This window comes from Schistocerca americana, chromosome 7 (assembly GCF_021461395.2).
Source record: "Schistocerca americana isolate TAMUIC-IGC-003095 chromosome 7, iqSchAmer2.1, whole genome shotgun sequence".
Lineage (NCBI taxonomy): Eukaryota > Metazoa > Arthropoda > Insecta > Orthoptera > Acrididae > Schistocerca > Schistocerca americana.
In genome coordinates this window covers 597,446,548-597,465,225 of record NC_060125.1, presented here as the reverse complement: position 1 = coordinate 597,465,225, position 18,678 = coordinate 597,446,548, and the positions used below count along the sequence as shown (strand labels likewise).

General features: G+C 37.1%; 1 protein-coding gene across 1 annotated transcript in view; it reads right to left on the bottom strand.

Moving 5' to 3' along the window:
- The window catches only part of LOC124622652, a 97,290-nt gene extending 80,667 nt beyond the window's left edge, over positions 1-16,623 (bottom strand). Inside the window, exon 1 of the mRNA XM_047148430.1 lies at positions 16,521-16,623. Within this exon, the coding sequence (XP_047004386.1) occupies positions 16,521-16,614 (94 nt within the window). The 5' untranslated portion in view covers positions 16,615-16,623. The remainder of the gene's footprint in view (positions 1-16,520) is intronic.
- Positions 16,624-18,678: the final 2,055 nt, after the last annotated feature.

The window sequence follows — 18,678 nt, the reverse complement described above, 5'->3', positions numbered from 1 at the left end:
CAAAGCAACAAAGAACCCAAGAGCCTTCACACATAAGTTAAAAAAATGTCTCTTGGACCATTGCTTTTATGCAGTTGATCATTTTTTTGAAAGGGGTTAAAAATGTAAAAAATATGATAAATGTTCAATTAGGTCTGAAAATTATATACTGTGCATGTCTATGAAATACACTGGACTACTTTACTATTGCATTTGTATTGGCTGTTTGTATTTTACCATACAACATTTGCATTTACTGTTTTGTTAAAGATAGCTAACTTCCTCATTGCAAAATAATGTAAAATCAATTTATTAAATATTACCTGCAAATATGTTCCCTTGACCTATCCAATATCGTATGTAAAACCTTACATCTCTTTGATTTGTATTAACTGTTTTGTTGAAGATAGATAATTTTCTTGCTACAAAATAATGTAAATATCAATTTGTAAAAATTACTGTAAATAGCTCTCTTGACCTATCCAATATCATATGTACAGCTGTACAATACTATGGTTGCCTGGATCAATAAAAATACAATACAATACAATACAATACAGGCCTACTTTGAAATCCTAGATTATGATATTCTTCTGTTCATGTCATGTTCACATAGTCTTTCATTAATTGTGTCAATTATCATGTACATCATAATGTATTATGCTTTTTTTTTTAAATTTGTAAGTACCGCAAAAAACTCGTACTATATGGTCAAATGTAAATTTAATTTGTGATTTTTAGAAATTATTGGCCACATTATCCTTATTTTAAAAAAATCATTCTTTATTTATCTGAAAAAAGGTACATTCCTGAGAATTTTTTGACACTGCAAACGCGTATGTTCATGAATTTTTTAAAATTGCAAGTGTTGTGTGTAACCTCTTTCATAGTAAATCAGCAATAACTAACAAAGTGTCACATTAATTTCTCTTTTAACAGGAGTGTATATAATGTAAAAATCAATTTGTAAAAATTACTTGTAAATAGCTCTCTTGACCTATCCAATATCATATGTACAGCTGTACAATACTATGATTGCCTGGATCAATAAAAATACAATACAATACAATAACAATACAATATTGTCAACATTTATAATAAATTAATGCTCTTACTGAATTTGTTGCTGATCACAACATAAAACATGTTTCAAAGAAACAGGAAATTTTGTACCAAGTTTTGTTGTTGTCATAATAGATATCTCATTTTGCTGTTAGTCACTTCAGTTCTAAAATACTACTGGCAATACTTGCAGCATGACAGACCCATAAATTAAAAGAGAATCGAAAAGCTTAGTTGAAAGTTATTTATTTACTGTTCTGTAAAATACCGTACCAGGTACAATGCGGATCCATGGTGTATGCTGTTCTCAGCTATTGGATAAGACAGTTGATGTTAAGCAGCTGGTGCCCTGAGTACTGTGAGGCAATTGGAAGCTGCTGCAAATGGGCATGTTGGGAGGATTACCAAGAGTCATGTACCAGAAATACCAAAGGTATTTCTCCTCTGGATACCGTCCCTTCTGCAGGAAATTTAGGATCTATCACTACTTGTCGAGACGTAACAGTCCATTAAAACTGATTTAAAAGTATTTTTTGACCATAAACAGAAAATTTCTGACGTAAATACTATAGGGGTGTAGGTAAACATGTACTTGTGGAATAGATACAACTAGGGCAGTTACTACATTGTAATTGTATTGAAGGGTGTAGGTCCTGTAATTGGTAGGGATATTGCCCTAAACATGAATGTTCTGTAATTAATAAAAATTACTTATGTATTGTTAATGAACAGTACTTAAGAGTGTGTACACTTTTAAATTAATAAATGTGCTAAGATTCACTCATATGTTTAATATATAAGAGTCAATGTAATTTATGAAATACTGTACTAAAAGCTAATTTTGTTTGTTATTTATTTAAAAAAGCATGTACAGCAATACAGTAGATTGTTAACGATTACATAAATAGTGGGAGACATGTTGGCATGGGGGCAGTACTTTGTGTGACATTGGACAGAAAACATGTAGCTTGTTAAGCAACATTCATTTCATTATTGTAAGTATGTTAAAATTTATTTGAATTTTTGTAAAGGAAGGTTGGATTTTTCGAAATTACAATTATCAATATTCTGAAACTTAATACTTGATTAAATATTCATTGGACTTTTCAGTCTATTTTACAGTTATTGTCTAAGAATTCAGGACCATGGCAGTGACAGATACGGATGAGTAAAAAACCCCGAAATTATTTATAACTGCTAGCTAGTAACGTTTCATTGTCCACTAGACTGAGTGCCATGACAATGGTAGGTCTGGGTGTCCTGTGCTGTGAGACAGGTACAAAGAAGAACTTAGGTTGTTACACCCATTCCCCTAACCAACAAGTCCGAGATGCTGTCATCAGCTGAGACCAAAATAAAGCAGTGATTCACTTCACCTGTTAGGGATTGTGAAGGTGAGGCAAATACAAAAGGGTAGGGTCTATTAATCATTGGCCATTCCGACACATGGCAAATAATGGTACCACTTAGGGAAATGGCAGCAAGGAATGGGAAGGATCATCTTGTGCACTCTGTGCATATGCCTGGAGGCCTCATTCAGCATGTTGAAGATTCTGTTCCAGCAGTCACTGATAAAATAGGCTGTAAACAACTCCAGATTGTGGCACACTATGGGATAAATTATGCCTGTAATCTCAGCTCCAAGATGGATAATTTCAGCAGCTGGTAGGTAAGGTTGAGGAAATCGACCTTGCTCATGGAGTTTCAATGAAGCTCACAGTCTGCAGCATTGTCCCCTGTAACAGCTCATGGCCCTGCTTCTCAGTCGATTGGGAGGCTTAACCCAGACACTGTGAAGGTTCTATGACAAACTAGGCTGTGAATTCCTAGACTTGCGCCATAGGGTTGAGAACTGTGGGGCTTCTCTAAATGGTTCAGGTGTGCACTACATATCAGTGGCTACTACACAGGTAGCAAACAATCTAGCTGCAAAAAACCTGGAAGTATCAGTGTAAGATCCAAAGAAATGCCCCCTACAGGAAAGTATATTAAAATCCTAGTTGTAAACTGCCAAAGGAATTGCAACAAAATGCCAACATATGATGTGCTCCTAAAATGCAGTGAAGCTGTTTAAAACATGAAGTTACAGCAGTGAGATTTTTGGGGAAATTTCAGCATATCCTGAAAGTACAGGCAAATGGGAAATGGAGGTGGTTTATTCAGCACAGCAGACAAGAATATCAAATCTACCAAGATAGAAATTAAAGCTGCATGAGAGTTACAACTTGGTTTGTAAGGTGTTCTGCTGGATATCAGCATCGTTCCTGCATGATATTTTGGTAACGTAACTCGTAACCTTCATCAGGTACGACCTGAGACTGCACCTGATGAAGGTTACAAGCTACGTTACTGAAATATTGTGTAAGAATGATGCTGATATCTGGCAGAACACCCGACAACCCAAGATGTCATTAGATCACCGGGAAAGCCTGAAGAGTTGCATAAGAGTTGTTTGGGCAAGACTATATCAGGGATGGGCATGAGATTATATTTGGATCCTATTACGGACCACCAGACCCTCCTCCTGATGCAACCAAAAACTTTAGAGACAACCTCAGTTCACACATATGTTCCAAATCATACTGTAATCATTGGAGGAGACTTTAACCATCTAACAATCATCTGGGATAATTACAGTTTCGTTAGTGGTGTGTATGACATCTTCTGAAACATTACTAAATGCCTTTTCCAAAAACTTCCCAGAACAAATTATTAAAACCCCACTTGTGATGGAAAAATAGTAGACCTAATGGCAACAAACAGACCGACCTCTTTCAGGACGTCCACACTGAAACTGGTATCAGTGACGATGTGGCTGTTGTAGCAAAAATGATTACCAAAGTACAAAGGGCAACTAAAACAAGTAGAAAGATATGTACATTCAGTAAACTAAATAAAGAAGCACTAGTGTCATACATCAATGAGCAACTTGAAAATTTTAGTTCAGGAGCATGCCGAGGAACTACGACACAAGCTTAAAAGAATAGATGACTATGCACTGGGTATATGTAAACCAAGTAGAATATTCCATGGTAGGAGTGATCCTCCAGGGTATTCAGTCACTGTAAAGCAACATCTAAAGAAACAGATACTACTGCAGAATAGGTGTAAAACAAAGCATAGGCTGGATTAAATGTCTTTGGCTGTCACAAGAGCAATGCACGAAGCCTTCAATGACTACCATAACACAATATTGTCAAAAGATATTTCATAAAACCCAAAGAAATGCTAGTCATAAGTAAAGGCTGTTAATGGCATTGAAGCTAGAGTCCAGTCACTCACAAGTGACGCAACTGAAATTGAGAATAGCATAGCAAAATCAGAAATGCTTAACTCTATTTTCAGATGTCCCTTTACTACAGAAAGCCAAGTTCTCATATCACTAAGAAATGAGTGGCATAGATATTAGTGTCAGTGGTGTTGAGAAAAAGCTGAAATCATTAAAATAGAAGAAAGTTCCAGGGTCAGATGGAATCCCTATCAGATTCCATACTGAATTTGTTGCTGAGTAAGCCCATCTCTTTAGTATAATCTACCATAGATCCCTCAAACAAAAACCTTTGCCCATTAGTAGGAAGAAAGCATAGGCCACATCCGCTTATGAGAAAGGTAACAGGAGTAACTCACAAAACTACTGTACAATATCCTTGACATCCATTTGTTGTATGTATGACATCCTCCATGTCAACCAGCATGGATTCTGAAAACAGAGACCATGTGAAATCCAACTCACACTTTTCTCACGTGACATACTGAAAGCTATGGATCAAGGCAGTCGTGTAGATGCAGTATTTCTCAATTTCCAAAAACTATTTGACTCAGTACCACATCAATGCTTACTGTCGAATGTATGGCTGTAAGGGCTATCAACTGAACTTTGTGACTGGACTGAGAATTTTTTTGTAGGAAGCATATCATAAGTTATCTTGTATGGAGAGTCATTTAAAAACATGAAATAACTTCTTGTGTGCCCCAGGAAAGTGTGTTGGGACCATTGCCATTCATGTTATATATTAACGACCTTGTGGTCAATATTAATAGCAAATTCAGACTTTTTGCAGATGATGCAGTTATGTATAATGAAGTACTGTCTGAAAGAAGGTGCAGAAATATTCAGTCAGATCTTGGTAAGTTTCAAACTGGTGAAAGCTTGGCAACTTGCTTTAAGTGTTAGAAACATAAAAAACAAACAAACAAAAAACCTAGTATAATATGACTGTGGTATCAATTAGTCACAGGTGGAATGGGTCAACTCATACAAATAATTGGGTGTAACAGTTTGTTGGGATATGGAATCTAATGATCACATAGGGTTCATTGGTAGAGTGCTAGGGAAATATGATCAGTCCTCAAAGGAGACTGTATACAAAACATTTGTGCAACCTGTCCTAGAAAGTTACTCAGAAGTGTAAGACCCTTGCCAGATAATAATAACAGGAGATATTGAACATATTCAAAGAAGGGAAGCATGATTGGTCACAGGTTTTTTCAACTTTTGAGATAATGACACAAAGATGCTGAAAGAACTGGACTGGCTGATACTTGAAGACAAACACAGACTATCCCTGAAAACCGACTTAGAAAATTTCTAGAACCAACTGCATGTGATGAATCTATGATTATACTGCAATCCTCCTAAGTATTGCTCCCATAGGGATTGCAAAGAAAAGATTGGACTAATTATAGCATGCACACAGACATTTAATCACTCATTCATCCCATGCTCCACAGGTGAATGGATCTGGAGAATGCCTTAATAACTGGTATAATAGGACGTACCCTCTACCATGCACTTCGCAGTGGTTAGGAGAGTACAGAGGTAGATTCAGATGTAAAATCAACTTAGAGTAGTGTTGCATATGAATGTAATACAGAAGTATGGCACAATCTGTGATTAATAAACTCTCTGTGCACTGTTGCAGCAAAATAAATGTACTTGGGTTTCTCAGTTGATTCCATATTTGGTAACAACTGCATTAAAATCATTTATGATAACTATGTGATAGGTTTCACTTGGTGACTCGACTGCTACCAGAACCTATCCAATAGCACTGAGGCAGTAACCAATGGTTAGAGTTCGTGACACTTCTGGTCCTGTCTGGGGCTTTAAAATAAAATAGAGTTTACTTTATTAATGTTTATGACCATACACCATCAATGGAACACATTGCATGGATAATTATTTAATGTTTATGATTCATATGCACCAAATATTGTTCCTCAAAAACATATTCCTAAATAATTATGATGTTGCGCTAATTTTAAATCATTGTAGTCAACACACACAAGAATTAAAGTTCAGTTAATTGTTTATTATCTTCAGACATATGTGAAGAGTGTGGTGAATCACAAGACTTGTTGGGCTTAAATAACTCACTGAAGTTAAATTTTACGAAGTCCCATTGAAAACTAATTATTCTCCAGCAACAATTGTTAGGCTGTTGAGTCCAGCATTATGCCCAGCAATAAGTCCTTTCAAAAGTTGCATAAAAGTTTTGTAAACAATCTTCTTTGTGGACTGATTGCACTTTTCCCAGTATCCTGCCAATGAATTAAAGTCTTCCATATGATTTACCTACGACTGAGCTATGTTATCATTCCATTTCGTAGCCCTACAAATTGTTATCACCAATTATTTGTATGCAATAACTGGTATCAACTGTGACTAGTATTGCAGTCATAGGTTACTACATTTTTTCATTTTGTAAAATGCACAGTTTTAAAAGCAAGTTACCAATCCTTCCACCACTTCGAAATCTTATCACAATCTGACTGCATATTTGTGCAGCATTTTCATACTGATTTCATTGTAGATAATTGTATCATCTGCAAAAAGTCTGAGGTTACTATTAATATTGTCTGCAAGGTCACTAATATACTATATGAACACTAAGAGACACATTTCTTCTAATACCTAAGGGTGAGCTGCAGGTATGAATTTTTGGACTGGATGAAGAGTCAACACCTGACCCATTTATGGGGGCCCTACAGTTATCAAAGCTATGGTGCAAATCTACACAGCTAAGTTTGCCACAGTATCTCAGAAGTCTCTGATTCAACCCATCCAGTCCACTCAGAACCAGAGACTGTGATCACCTTAAGGGAAAATGCTGTGAATTGTGAAGTTCATTGAAATTCCCTGAGCAAGGCTGGTCTGCTGAATCTTATCTGCCAGTCACCAGAATGATGCAAATGTGATCTCATAGCCTAGACAATGGGTATCATTTTTTCCAATATGCTCCACAATCTGCAGTTGGTTGTACGCTGTTCACTTGATGGCTGCTGGAACATCCTCTTCATCATGCTGAATGAGTCTTCCTGGCATATACACTGAGTGCACAAGATGATCCTACCCATCCCTTGCTGCGATTCTCATAAGGGATACCATTATTCATCGTACATTTGACCTGCCAATGATTGGAAGGCAGCACGTCATATTTGTTGATTGGGAGGGATGGGATGGGGATGTAGGGGGGGAGGGGGAGGGAAGGGGTGAGGGGGAGCAAGGGGGGCATATGAGTGCAATACCCAGAGTTCTCCTTGGCCCTGGCTCCACTGTACAAGGGTGGTAAATCTACTACTCACATACTACTCACAGACAAGTGAATGATTGGTGATAAATATCACAATTTTAAACATGGCTGGCACAGCATCTGTAAATAAATTTTCAGTGTATAATGCATAAGTTTACTGTAAAATCTGTGACCAGGTTTAGGTACCAGTAAGAGTATCTTCTTCAGAAGGGAACTCACCTATAATCACAAATTAAACAACTAAAATACTTACACTTTACAACACTGAAATGAAGTAAATGCTGTAAAACTGGTACTTACATAAATTTCATGATGTTAAAATTGTAAACATGCATGTTGAGCTAATGAGCTCCAGTCAAGCAGTAGAAAATATCCAATAAAGTCCTCCACAGCAAATAAAGTGCTCCATAGAAACAGTAAAAATTGTTACACTGGTACAGCCTGTTAGAAGAGCAGACATGGGACTGAGTGAGTGGCAACTACCTGCACTGCCAAGTAAACATGGCGTAGAGTGCACCACTTACTGGGTGCTAGTAGCATGACAAATACTTAACTATATGAAATCCACAACTGTCACAGTAATTTATCAATATGATATGTATCTAGATGTTTAAACAAAGTAAATTGTGAAATTGTCTGTAGTATAAGAGAAAGAATGTATCCAAGATAAAAAAGGAATAAAATATTTTTTTGTAAAAATAATGATGACTATATGTTGCAAAAAATGAAAATGTACTATGGCAGGATTTTATCAAGCAGTTACAGTAAGCAAAATTGAGGGGAGGGGATAATATGCATTACATAATATCTGCAAACAGTACGTGTACACAGTACCATATGGTGTGCTATCAGTAAGGAAGTACAGAGCCCATAAAGGAAAGGGAGAAACAATGTTTCTGAAATAGAAGTGAATGGAAGCATGAACCAAAGTATTATATATTTGTGAGCAATGTCTTAAAGGCATTAAAGAAGCTCATATCTCATACAGCTGAGTGTTTATCATGCTGCTAGCTCCCAGCAAGTGACACACTCTATATCACATTTACCTGGCATTATAACTAGTTGTTACACACTCAGTCCAATGTCTGCTCTTTTATCATGCTGTAAAAATTTTTACTGTTTCCGTGGAAGACTTTATTCCATATTTTCTATTGTTTGACAGAAGCTCCTTAGCTCATCATGTATGTTTACAATTTTAAAGTCATGTAATTTTATCCTACGTACTTCATTTCAGTGCTGTAAAGTATTACGTATTTTAGAAGTTTATTTTATGGTGTGTTTAAAACATTATAGGTGACTTTCCCTCTGAAGAAGACACTTAGTGGTATTGAAATCTGGTCAAGGGTTATAAACTAAACTTATGCAACTGGTTGACTGTAAAGTTTATATATTGAAAGAAAAATAAATAAATAAATAAAAACTGATAGATATGTACTTCCTCTAGAGGAAAGAGTATTCAAAGGAGAGGACAGTACCTGTGGTACCTTTGGTATCTCCAGTATGTATTCTCGATCTCCCTCTCACCACATCCACTGACAACAGCTTTCAATCATTAGACAGCAGTCAGGGCGATTGCTAGCAGCATATGAACAGCAACAACTCATCTCTTGTTAGAGAATAGCATTTACAGTGGGTCCAAATTGTGACTGCTGCAATGTTTTACAGAACAGCAGAAAAAAACTTTAAACCAAGTCTAATTCTGAGTTTGGGAAAAGATGTCAAAATGTAAATCTCGATCTGGTGTGGTGTGACAAAGCCTTAGACAGAGTGACATTCAAAAAATTGCTGGGGATCCATGTGGATGAAAACTTAAATTTTAATGACCACATAATAAAACTTGCACAGAAACTTAATTCAGCCTGTTTTGCCCTCAGAATTATTGCAAATGTTTGTACCTCAGAGGTTGCCAGAATGGCATATTTCAGCTATTTTCAATCTCTTGCCACATACGGAATAATATTTTGGGGTTCCACAACAGGGCGCCTAAAACAAATTTTTTGTCACAGTCATCCACAGACACACTGCAAACCCATATTCAAAAAGCTTAGAATACTTACTATACCATCATTATACATATACAAATGTGTATTGTATGTCAGGACCCACATTGCAGATTTTCAGACAAATGCCGACTTCCATAACTATAATACCCGTAATAGCGCAGCACTCCATACTCAGCGAACAAAAAGAATGAATACACAAAGGCATGTGAGCCATATCGGTGCAAAACTGTACAATGCACTGCCAGTCAACATCAGGCAGTTAGAAGATGATAACAAATTTAAAACAGAATTTAAAAAATTTCTAGTACAACAATGTTTTTATTCTGTAAATGACTATGTAGGTCAAAAAATTTTTTCTGATGATATTTATAAAGGCAAAGTGGAAAATACTCTATCTGTACCTAATCATTCATTACATTTACATACTTAAAGGACAGCTGTTGTGTGATGTAAATATATACCTAAGCAGTGTTGTGTATATAAGGACTTGCTGTTTATGGAGGACAGAACTAAAGCCTTACAAAAAACAGACTATGCATTTAAAATAACAGGCAGGGATGTATTAATTTTATTGTATTATTATTAACTTCATTGTATTATTTTGTTTTGTACCTTTTTATGTATATATAGTTTGTGTCCCATTTCTTTGAAATGGCTTACATGTACCCTTGACAACATCCATACAATATTTATTGTCAAATGATGGATAAATAAAATAATAATAATAATAAATAATACAAAGTTCTGCAGACTCAGAATACAAGAAATTTTTATTATTTAAATTTTACAATAAGGCTGCCTTTTTCATCCTCTACCTTACTGCTACTGTGACAACAATTGTCCAGTTCAAACCAGAATAGGCTGAATTGTAATCAGCAAAGTCACCTTCTCAATAAAGTCATGCAGCAGGGTCTCAGAGCAATAGCCATATAACTGAGTTCCCTTGTCTTCCGAATCACCATAAGAGCAGTCACTAATTGTCTTAGTCGCAGTCACCAATTGTCTTAGTCTTCCTTATCTTTAAACTTCCTGCTGGACAGGTCTGAGACTAAAGAGTTAACATTCTCTCGCCCTCCCTCCCCCTGGCAATCATAACATGCAATCCTCATAAGAAAACAGATTGATACAATTTCTTTTTTCCAAATATGAGTATGTTCCAGAATGAGATTTTCACTCTGCAGCGGAGTGTGCGCTGATATGAAACTTCCTGGCAGATTAAAACTGTGTGCCCGACCGAGACTCGAACTCGGGACCTTTGCCTTTCGCGGGCAAGTGCTCTACCAACTGAGCTACCGAAGCATGACTTGCACCCGGTACTCACAGCTTTACTTCTGCCAGTACCTCGTCTCCTACCTTCCAAACTTTACAGAAGCTCTCCTGCGAACCTTGCAGAACTAGCACTCCTGAAAGAAAGGATATTGCGGAGACATGGCTTAGCCACAGCCTGGGGGATGTATCCAGAATGTGAGGACGGGGCGTGAGTCGTGCTTGGGTAGCTCAGTTGATAGAGCACTTGCCCGCGAAAGGCAAAGGTCCCGAGTTCGAGTCTCGGTCCGGCACACAGTTTTAATCTGCCAGGAAGTTTCATATGAGTATGTTGTTTGCAGGTCAACACTCCTTTTAAAATCAGCCTACAGCCCTACTCACCATGTGAGACTACAAACTGGCATTATAAAAGGTGTCATTTTAGTAACCTGTTTTTGGCATTGTGGTGCTGTCTTCAATTTACTAAGCCATGGACGGGTGTATTAAACAGCCATGTGGAGCCACCCAACTCTGAGCTCAGGTGAACGAGGTGAGAGCTCAGCACAGTCAATCTGGGCTACACATCACAGTCTACCCAGTGTAGCCACTGCTGCTGCTGCTGCTGCTGCATCTGCACGAAGCTGCTCAAGCACCACCACAATGCTGGGTGATGCCACAATGCCAGTGCATGAGACTGCCACATTGACTGATGACCAGCAGACATAAGTCATGAGCTTTACTTTCAGTGAGAAGATACTGCCAAGGTGAGGTCACCAGAGACGTGTAGCGGGAACTGCCATGAAGACTTTTTGTTTGTTTTGAGGTGTATTAGTTTAAAAGGATGCCACGATCAGGTCAAGGGAGAGCTGGAGATGGATGCACAATTGCAACCAAGGGTGTAGCAGCTCCAGGTGGAGAATGAAGATCTGCAAAAGGCTCTTCAATGAGTTATTATTGAATGTGACACTATAACCCCCTATGTATTGCTCACACAGGGATTGTGAGGATAAGATTAGAATAATTACTGCTTGCACGGAGGCATTCAAACATTCATTTTTTCCACGTTCCATATGTGAATGGAACAGAAAGAAACCCTAATAACTGGTACAATGGGATATACCCTCTGCCATGTACCTCACACTGGTTTGCTGAGTATAGATGTAGATAAATGAGATATGATACAATCAGCATGAAAATCACATTTAAATTTTATGTAAAGTTTTAAGATTTAGGTATTCAAAGTGAATTCATGCGACACAGGACTTTAATTAGGCAGCAAAGAAGTACTGCAAGTTTCCTTATATTTGTATGGGCCTATGTTAATAACTGTGCACAATGCATGGATTTTGCTTGTAGCTTGTGTCATGACACCTTCTACACTAGCATGCCAAAGATGAACACCAACAGTTTATCACATTAAAAACAACTAAAATTGTGGAGCCCCATTAAGCACATCTTTCGTATGAGGCAGCTAACAATGCCACACAGCCACAGTATCTCGTGAACCAGTTCAGGATATTTACAAAAACACAATAGAATACTTTTTGGCACTGTTTTGCTTTTCCTTCAATCATGGCTTCTCATGCCAATCACCTCTTGATAATAGGTTTTCACAAATTCTTGCTATTGTTTGTCCTTACACAGGTCATTCTGTCCAGAGCTAAATGTTTAAAATCCTTCTTGAGATATGACAGTACTATAATTTTATTTGGTTTACAGATAATTTTTTCTGCCTATTTTAACTGTCCTTTGTCCATTAGTAATCATGGTTACTACAACACCATAGTCACTGATGCCAGTTGTAATGTGAATATATAAAAAGAGGTCATGTCTATTTGTTGCCATTAGATCTAATATATTTCCATCATGAGGCGACTTCCATACTATTCTAAGTAGTTATTATTCTGCAGACAGGTTAATTTTACAGTTTGAACAGAATAATTTCACATTTTATTGGAGAGTTAGATGTAGAGGGAGAGTTCATAAACAGAGCTGTATTTGATTTATTGCAATGAAGCCCATTAAATAATACACACACACACACACACACACACACACACACACACACACACACAGTGCAACTGGGTACAAGTCTGTGTGTGTATTCATAGCCTAGCTCATCATGCAATTTCTTCCAAAAGCTATCAATGCTTTCATCCTCTTTTGGGTGTGTCTGACAACCACATAATGCTTCTGAAATCTGGTAAGTAGTCTAATTTTCTCCCAAATTATCTACATTCCACCAGAACTTTCCTTACTATACATAAAAAACAACATACTATGAGACAAAACTATCACACTGCACATATTGGTAACTTCCACAATTAAATATGGTACCTTCCATCAATGTCTAATGCTAAGCATCACATCCTTCCGTTTGGGGTTCTCCATTAAACTTTAACCCTTTGGAAATATAGCTATTGTTATCTACATCAGAAACAGATCCAGAAATCCTTCCATCTAGTGTCATCCATCTTCTTATGGAGCATAATAATCTCACATTTGTTAAATGTGTTCTTTGATAATGTGTAAAAAAAACTTGCCTACCTTCAAAATGTCTGAATTCTGTGAGTTTCATATTTAGATGTATGTAAGTTTTACATATTATAAATCTACACACACACACACACACACACACACACACACACACACACACACACAATAGTGATCTCCTCTTCTCATACTGTTGTTAGAGATAATGTTTATCATTTCCCTGCACCACTTCTGAGCATGATCACACACACACTGCTGTAGAGGCAGCAGTGTAAAAAGAAGAAGAGATGAAGACAGTGAAAAATTGTCACTAGTCTAGTGTAAACACATACATTAAATCATCATCTTCTGTAGATTCAGTGAGGAAGGAGAACCTTTAGGGACATGGATACAGTAACAGAAGACAAGAAAATCTCAAATAATACAGCTAGAAATAATAATGAAATAGAATCTAATGCTGTGATGCACATTACTAATATATGATTCCTTGTTTTTTATTGTTTGATGAAGAGTGCTCTGCATATATTGGATATTTTTTAGGCTAGAGAAATCCCTCCATAGGCCTGACAAGGTGTCTTCTGAGCTCAGACAGAGTAGCATCTGTCACAGCAGATTGGAGAAAGAAAATGATAAAATATTATTGGTTAACTGCAGAAGTGTCTATGTAAAGGTCCTGGAACTAATTTCACTTATAAAAGGTAACAAAGCCTGCACAGTGTTGCGGACAGAGAGCTGGCAGGAACCAGAGTCTAATAGCAATGAAATTTTAAACTCTGATTGGAATGTTTATAGCAAAGATAGGTTGAATGCTGGGAGTGCAGGTATGTTTGCAGCAATAAAAATATATAATAACATCTAGTGAGACTAGTACAGGTTCAGAACGCAAAATAATTTGTGTGAAGATAAAAGTTAAAAGTGAATCAAACAGGGTCATTGGATGCTTATATAGACCCCCACCTCACAACACAGTTGAGGGAAAACTTAGAGAACACTACATGTAAATATTGTGGTCATATTACAGTTTTAAGTGGAGATTTCTATTTAGCAGCTGTAGACTGGAAGACTCCAGTGATTAGGTTGGGTAGTAGGGGCAGAGAATCATGTTTAATTATTCTAAATGCCTTCCCCAAAAATTACATTGAGCAGGTTAGTCAGAGAACTGACTTCTGAAGATATACCTCAGACCTGCTATTGACAAACAGACCAAACTTTTTGACTCAGTTGTCATAGAAGAGGAAATCAGTGACCATAATGCCATAACAGAACCACTGAACATGGCTGTAAACAGGAACACAAAGAAAGCAGGAAGAGCTTTCCGTTTAGCAAGAATGACAGGAAAGATATTTCAGATTACTTGACAGGTCATCATAAAAATTTAATCTCCAGCACTGATATTGCTGAGCATTAATGGACAATGTTCAAGAGCATCATTCAATGTGGCCCAACCATAATTGTGAGGGATGGAGAAGTCCTAGTGTGGTTTGAAAACCATTTTGGAAGCTGCTATAAGAGCAAAATGAGCCTTACTACAAACTTAAATGTAGCCAAAGCCTCAAAGACAAACAAAAGCTCAATGAAGTGAAAATTAGTCTAAGGAGGGCTAGGCATGAAGAGTTCAATGAATAAAAAAGTAAAACTCTATCTAACTACTGCATAGAAAATCCAATGAAGTTCTGGTCTTAGGTTTAATCAGTAAGTGGATTTTTCATTTGTTTTGAATATTTAGTTTATTGTTGATAGTCAAAAAGATTATATGTATTTTCAAGTGTTCAGTGAATTTTTACTTTTGAAAAAGATGTATCAAAGAATTTGCATTAAATTTTGCTTGAAAAATGGAATAAAGTGCATTACCACATTCATGTGCTTGACTGTGGCTTTTGGTGAATCAACTGTCAGTAAGAAAAGAGTTTATGAGTAGTATAAATGTTTCAAAGAGCGATGAGAAGATGTTGAAGATGATGACTATCCTGGATGCCCTAGCACATAGATTACCGATGACAATGTGGAAGAAGTAAAGAAAATAGTTCTGGAAAATTGCCAAATCACAATCAGAGAAGTTGCTGACAATGTTGGCATATCCTTCTGCTCATGGCAAGCATTTTTCAGATGTTTTGGGCTTGAAACACTTAGCAGAAAGGTTTGTTCTGAAATTGTTGAATTTCAACCAAAAACTACATCATGTAAAAATCGCTCGGGAATTGCTGAATGAAATCAACAATGATTTAGAACTTTCAAAGAGTGTTATAACAGCTGGGAAAACATGGATATATGGCTATGATGTTGAAGCCAAGGCCCAATAATCCCAATGGAAACAGCCTGAAGAGCCAAGTCTGAAAAACATTTATCAATTTTGTTCACATGTATAGATTCTTCTCACTGTTTTGATTACTGTTTTCTTTGATTACAGTGGCATAGTACATCATGAGTTCCTGCCTTAGGTTCATATGGCCAATAATGAATACTACTTGAAAGTTATGCTTTGTGTGTGTGAAGCATCCTAAGACAATGACCAGAATTATGGCAAAACCAGTTGTGAAAATTGGGTCCCGATAATGCTCCCGCTCTCACCTAAATGCTTGATCATGATTTTTTGGCAAAAGCGAAACTCTTATGTTGCATCAGCTACCATAAGCACTGGACATGGCCCCCTACAACTTCTTTCCATTCCCAAGGCCGAAGAGAACCGTGAAAGGATGTTGTTTTGCCACCACTGATGATATAAAAACAGAATCGCTGAAGGAGACAAACACCATGCAAAAAAGTGAGTTCCAGAAGAGCTTCCAGTACTGAAAAAAGCACTAGCACAAGTTTATTATATTTGAGGGCGATTACTTTGAAGTGGTCAAAGTTGATGTTGTTGAAGATTCTTGAAGAAAAAAAAAACACCCAGTACTTTTTGATCACCTCTCATATATTACTTGCACTTACATATCTCTCATGAAAAGACCATCAAGACATAATTAGAGAGATTCGAGCCCACATGGAGGCTTACCAGCAATTGTTCTTCCTAAAAATCATATGTGACTGGAACAGGAAAAAGGGAAAGGGACACTGGTACACAAAGTGCTCTCAATTGCTCTCAGTTATAAACTGTAAAGTGGCTTGATGAGTATAGACATAGATGTAGATATAAACTAATATTAAATAAATAAGTTACATTTTAATTTTTAAAACAGCATTATATTTAAATTTCATCACTACTTACTGTCACTGCACATCAAGCCTTGAGCATTCTGAGCAACCAAAGAGTTCATTATAGTGAGAAGCAACAGCGGCTGCACAAACATTGTTATATGCATTCACAACCTGAAAGCAGTCCAAAAAGGTACAGTATTGGTAACTGCATTATATCTGAAAAAACTGATTGACTACATCCATACAAAGTGAACTAAAAACTACATGGAAAATATTAACAGCATTTATATTCCAAGGGGTTAAAAGCATAACATTATCATTCTCTGTTACTAATTCATGCAATGAAATTATCTTAAAGAATTAATACAACAATGAGACAACTTTTGAATTCTAGTTTTGTGCACAAGTTAACAGAAAATTCAGATTTCAATAGTGGATATCAGAAAAGTTGTGCACTGTACCAAGTTCCTTCAACCACTGACATATTGAGTTCTACTGATCGCATGATGAGGAGAGATCAGGAATGAATAAAAACATAAAGGAAGGCGAGGGTACAGGTTTGATTCCTGGTTCATTACACAGAAAGTTTCGTATACACAGAGAAAGGTTCATTTTGGAGTCAAAACATATGGTTACCATAACTGTGAGTATGTGCTTTTATGGGCAACATTATTAATTAATTGTTGTTGTTGTGGTCTTCAGTCCTGAGACTGGTTTGATGCAGCTCTCCATGCTACTCTATCCTGTGCAAGCTTCTTCATCTCCAAGTACCTACTGCAACCTACATCCTTCTGAATGTGCTTAGTGTCTTCATCTCTTGGTCTCCCTCTACGATTTTTACCCTCCACGCTGCCCTCCAATACTAAATTGGTGATCCCTTGATGCCTCAGAACATGTCCTGCTAACCGATCCCTTCTTCTGGTCAAGTTGTGCCACAAACTTCTCTTCTCCCCAATCCTATTCAATACTTCCTCATTAGTTATGTGATCTACCCATCTAATCTTCAGCATTCTTCTGTAGCACCACATTTCGAAAGCTTCCATTCTACTCTTGTCCAAACTATTTATCGTCCATGTTTCACTTCCATACATGGCTACACTCCATACAAATACTTTCAGAAACGACTTCCTGACACTTAAATCTATACTCAATGTTAACAAATTTCTCTTCTTCAGAAACACTTTCCTTGCCATTGCCAGTCTACATTTTATATCCTCTCTACTTCGACCATCATCAGTTATTTTGCTCCCCAAATAGCAAAACTCCTTTACTACTTTAAGTGTCTCATTTCCTAATCTAATTCCCTCAGCATCACCCGACTTAATTTGACTACATTCCATTATCCTCATTTTGCTTTTGTTGATGTTCATCTTATATCCTCCTTTCAAGACACTGTCCATTCGATTCAACTGCTCTTCCAAGTCCTTTCCGGTCTCTGACAGAATTACAATGTCATCGGCGAACCTCAAAGTTTTTATTTCTTCTCCATGGATTTTAATACCTACTCCGAACTTTTCTTTTGTTTCCTTTACTGCTTGCTCAAATACAGATTGAATAACATTGGGGAGAGGCTACAACCCTGTCTTACTCCCTTCCCAACCACTGCTTCCCTTTCATGCCCCTCGACTCTTATAACTGCCATCTGGCTTCTGTACAAATTGTAAATAGCCTTTCGCTCCCTGTATTTTACCCCTGCCACCTTTAGAATTTGAAAGAGAGTATTCCTGTCAACATTGTCAAAAGCTTTCTCTATGTCTACAAATGCTAGAAACGTAGGTTTGCCTTTCCTTAATCTTTCTTCTAAGATAAGTCGTAAGGTCAGTATTGCCTCACGTGTTCCAATATTTCTACGGAATCCAAACTGATCTTCCCCGAGGTCGGCTTCTACTAGTTTTTCCATTTGTCTGTAAAGAATTCATGTTAGTATTTTGCAGCTGTGGCTTATTAAACTGATTGTTCAGTAATTTTCACATCTGTCAACACCTGCTTTCTTTGGGATTGGAATTATTATATTCTTCTTAAAGTCTGAGGGTATTTCGCCTGTTTCACACATCTTGCTCACCAGATGGTAGAGTTTTGACATGACTGGCTCTCCCAAGGCCGTCAGTAGTTCCAATGGAATGTTGTCTACTCTGGGGCCCTTGTTCCGACTCAGGTCTTTCAGTGCTCTGTCAAACTCTTCACGAAGTATCATATCTCCCATTTCATCTTCATCTACATCCTCTCCC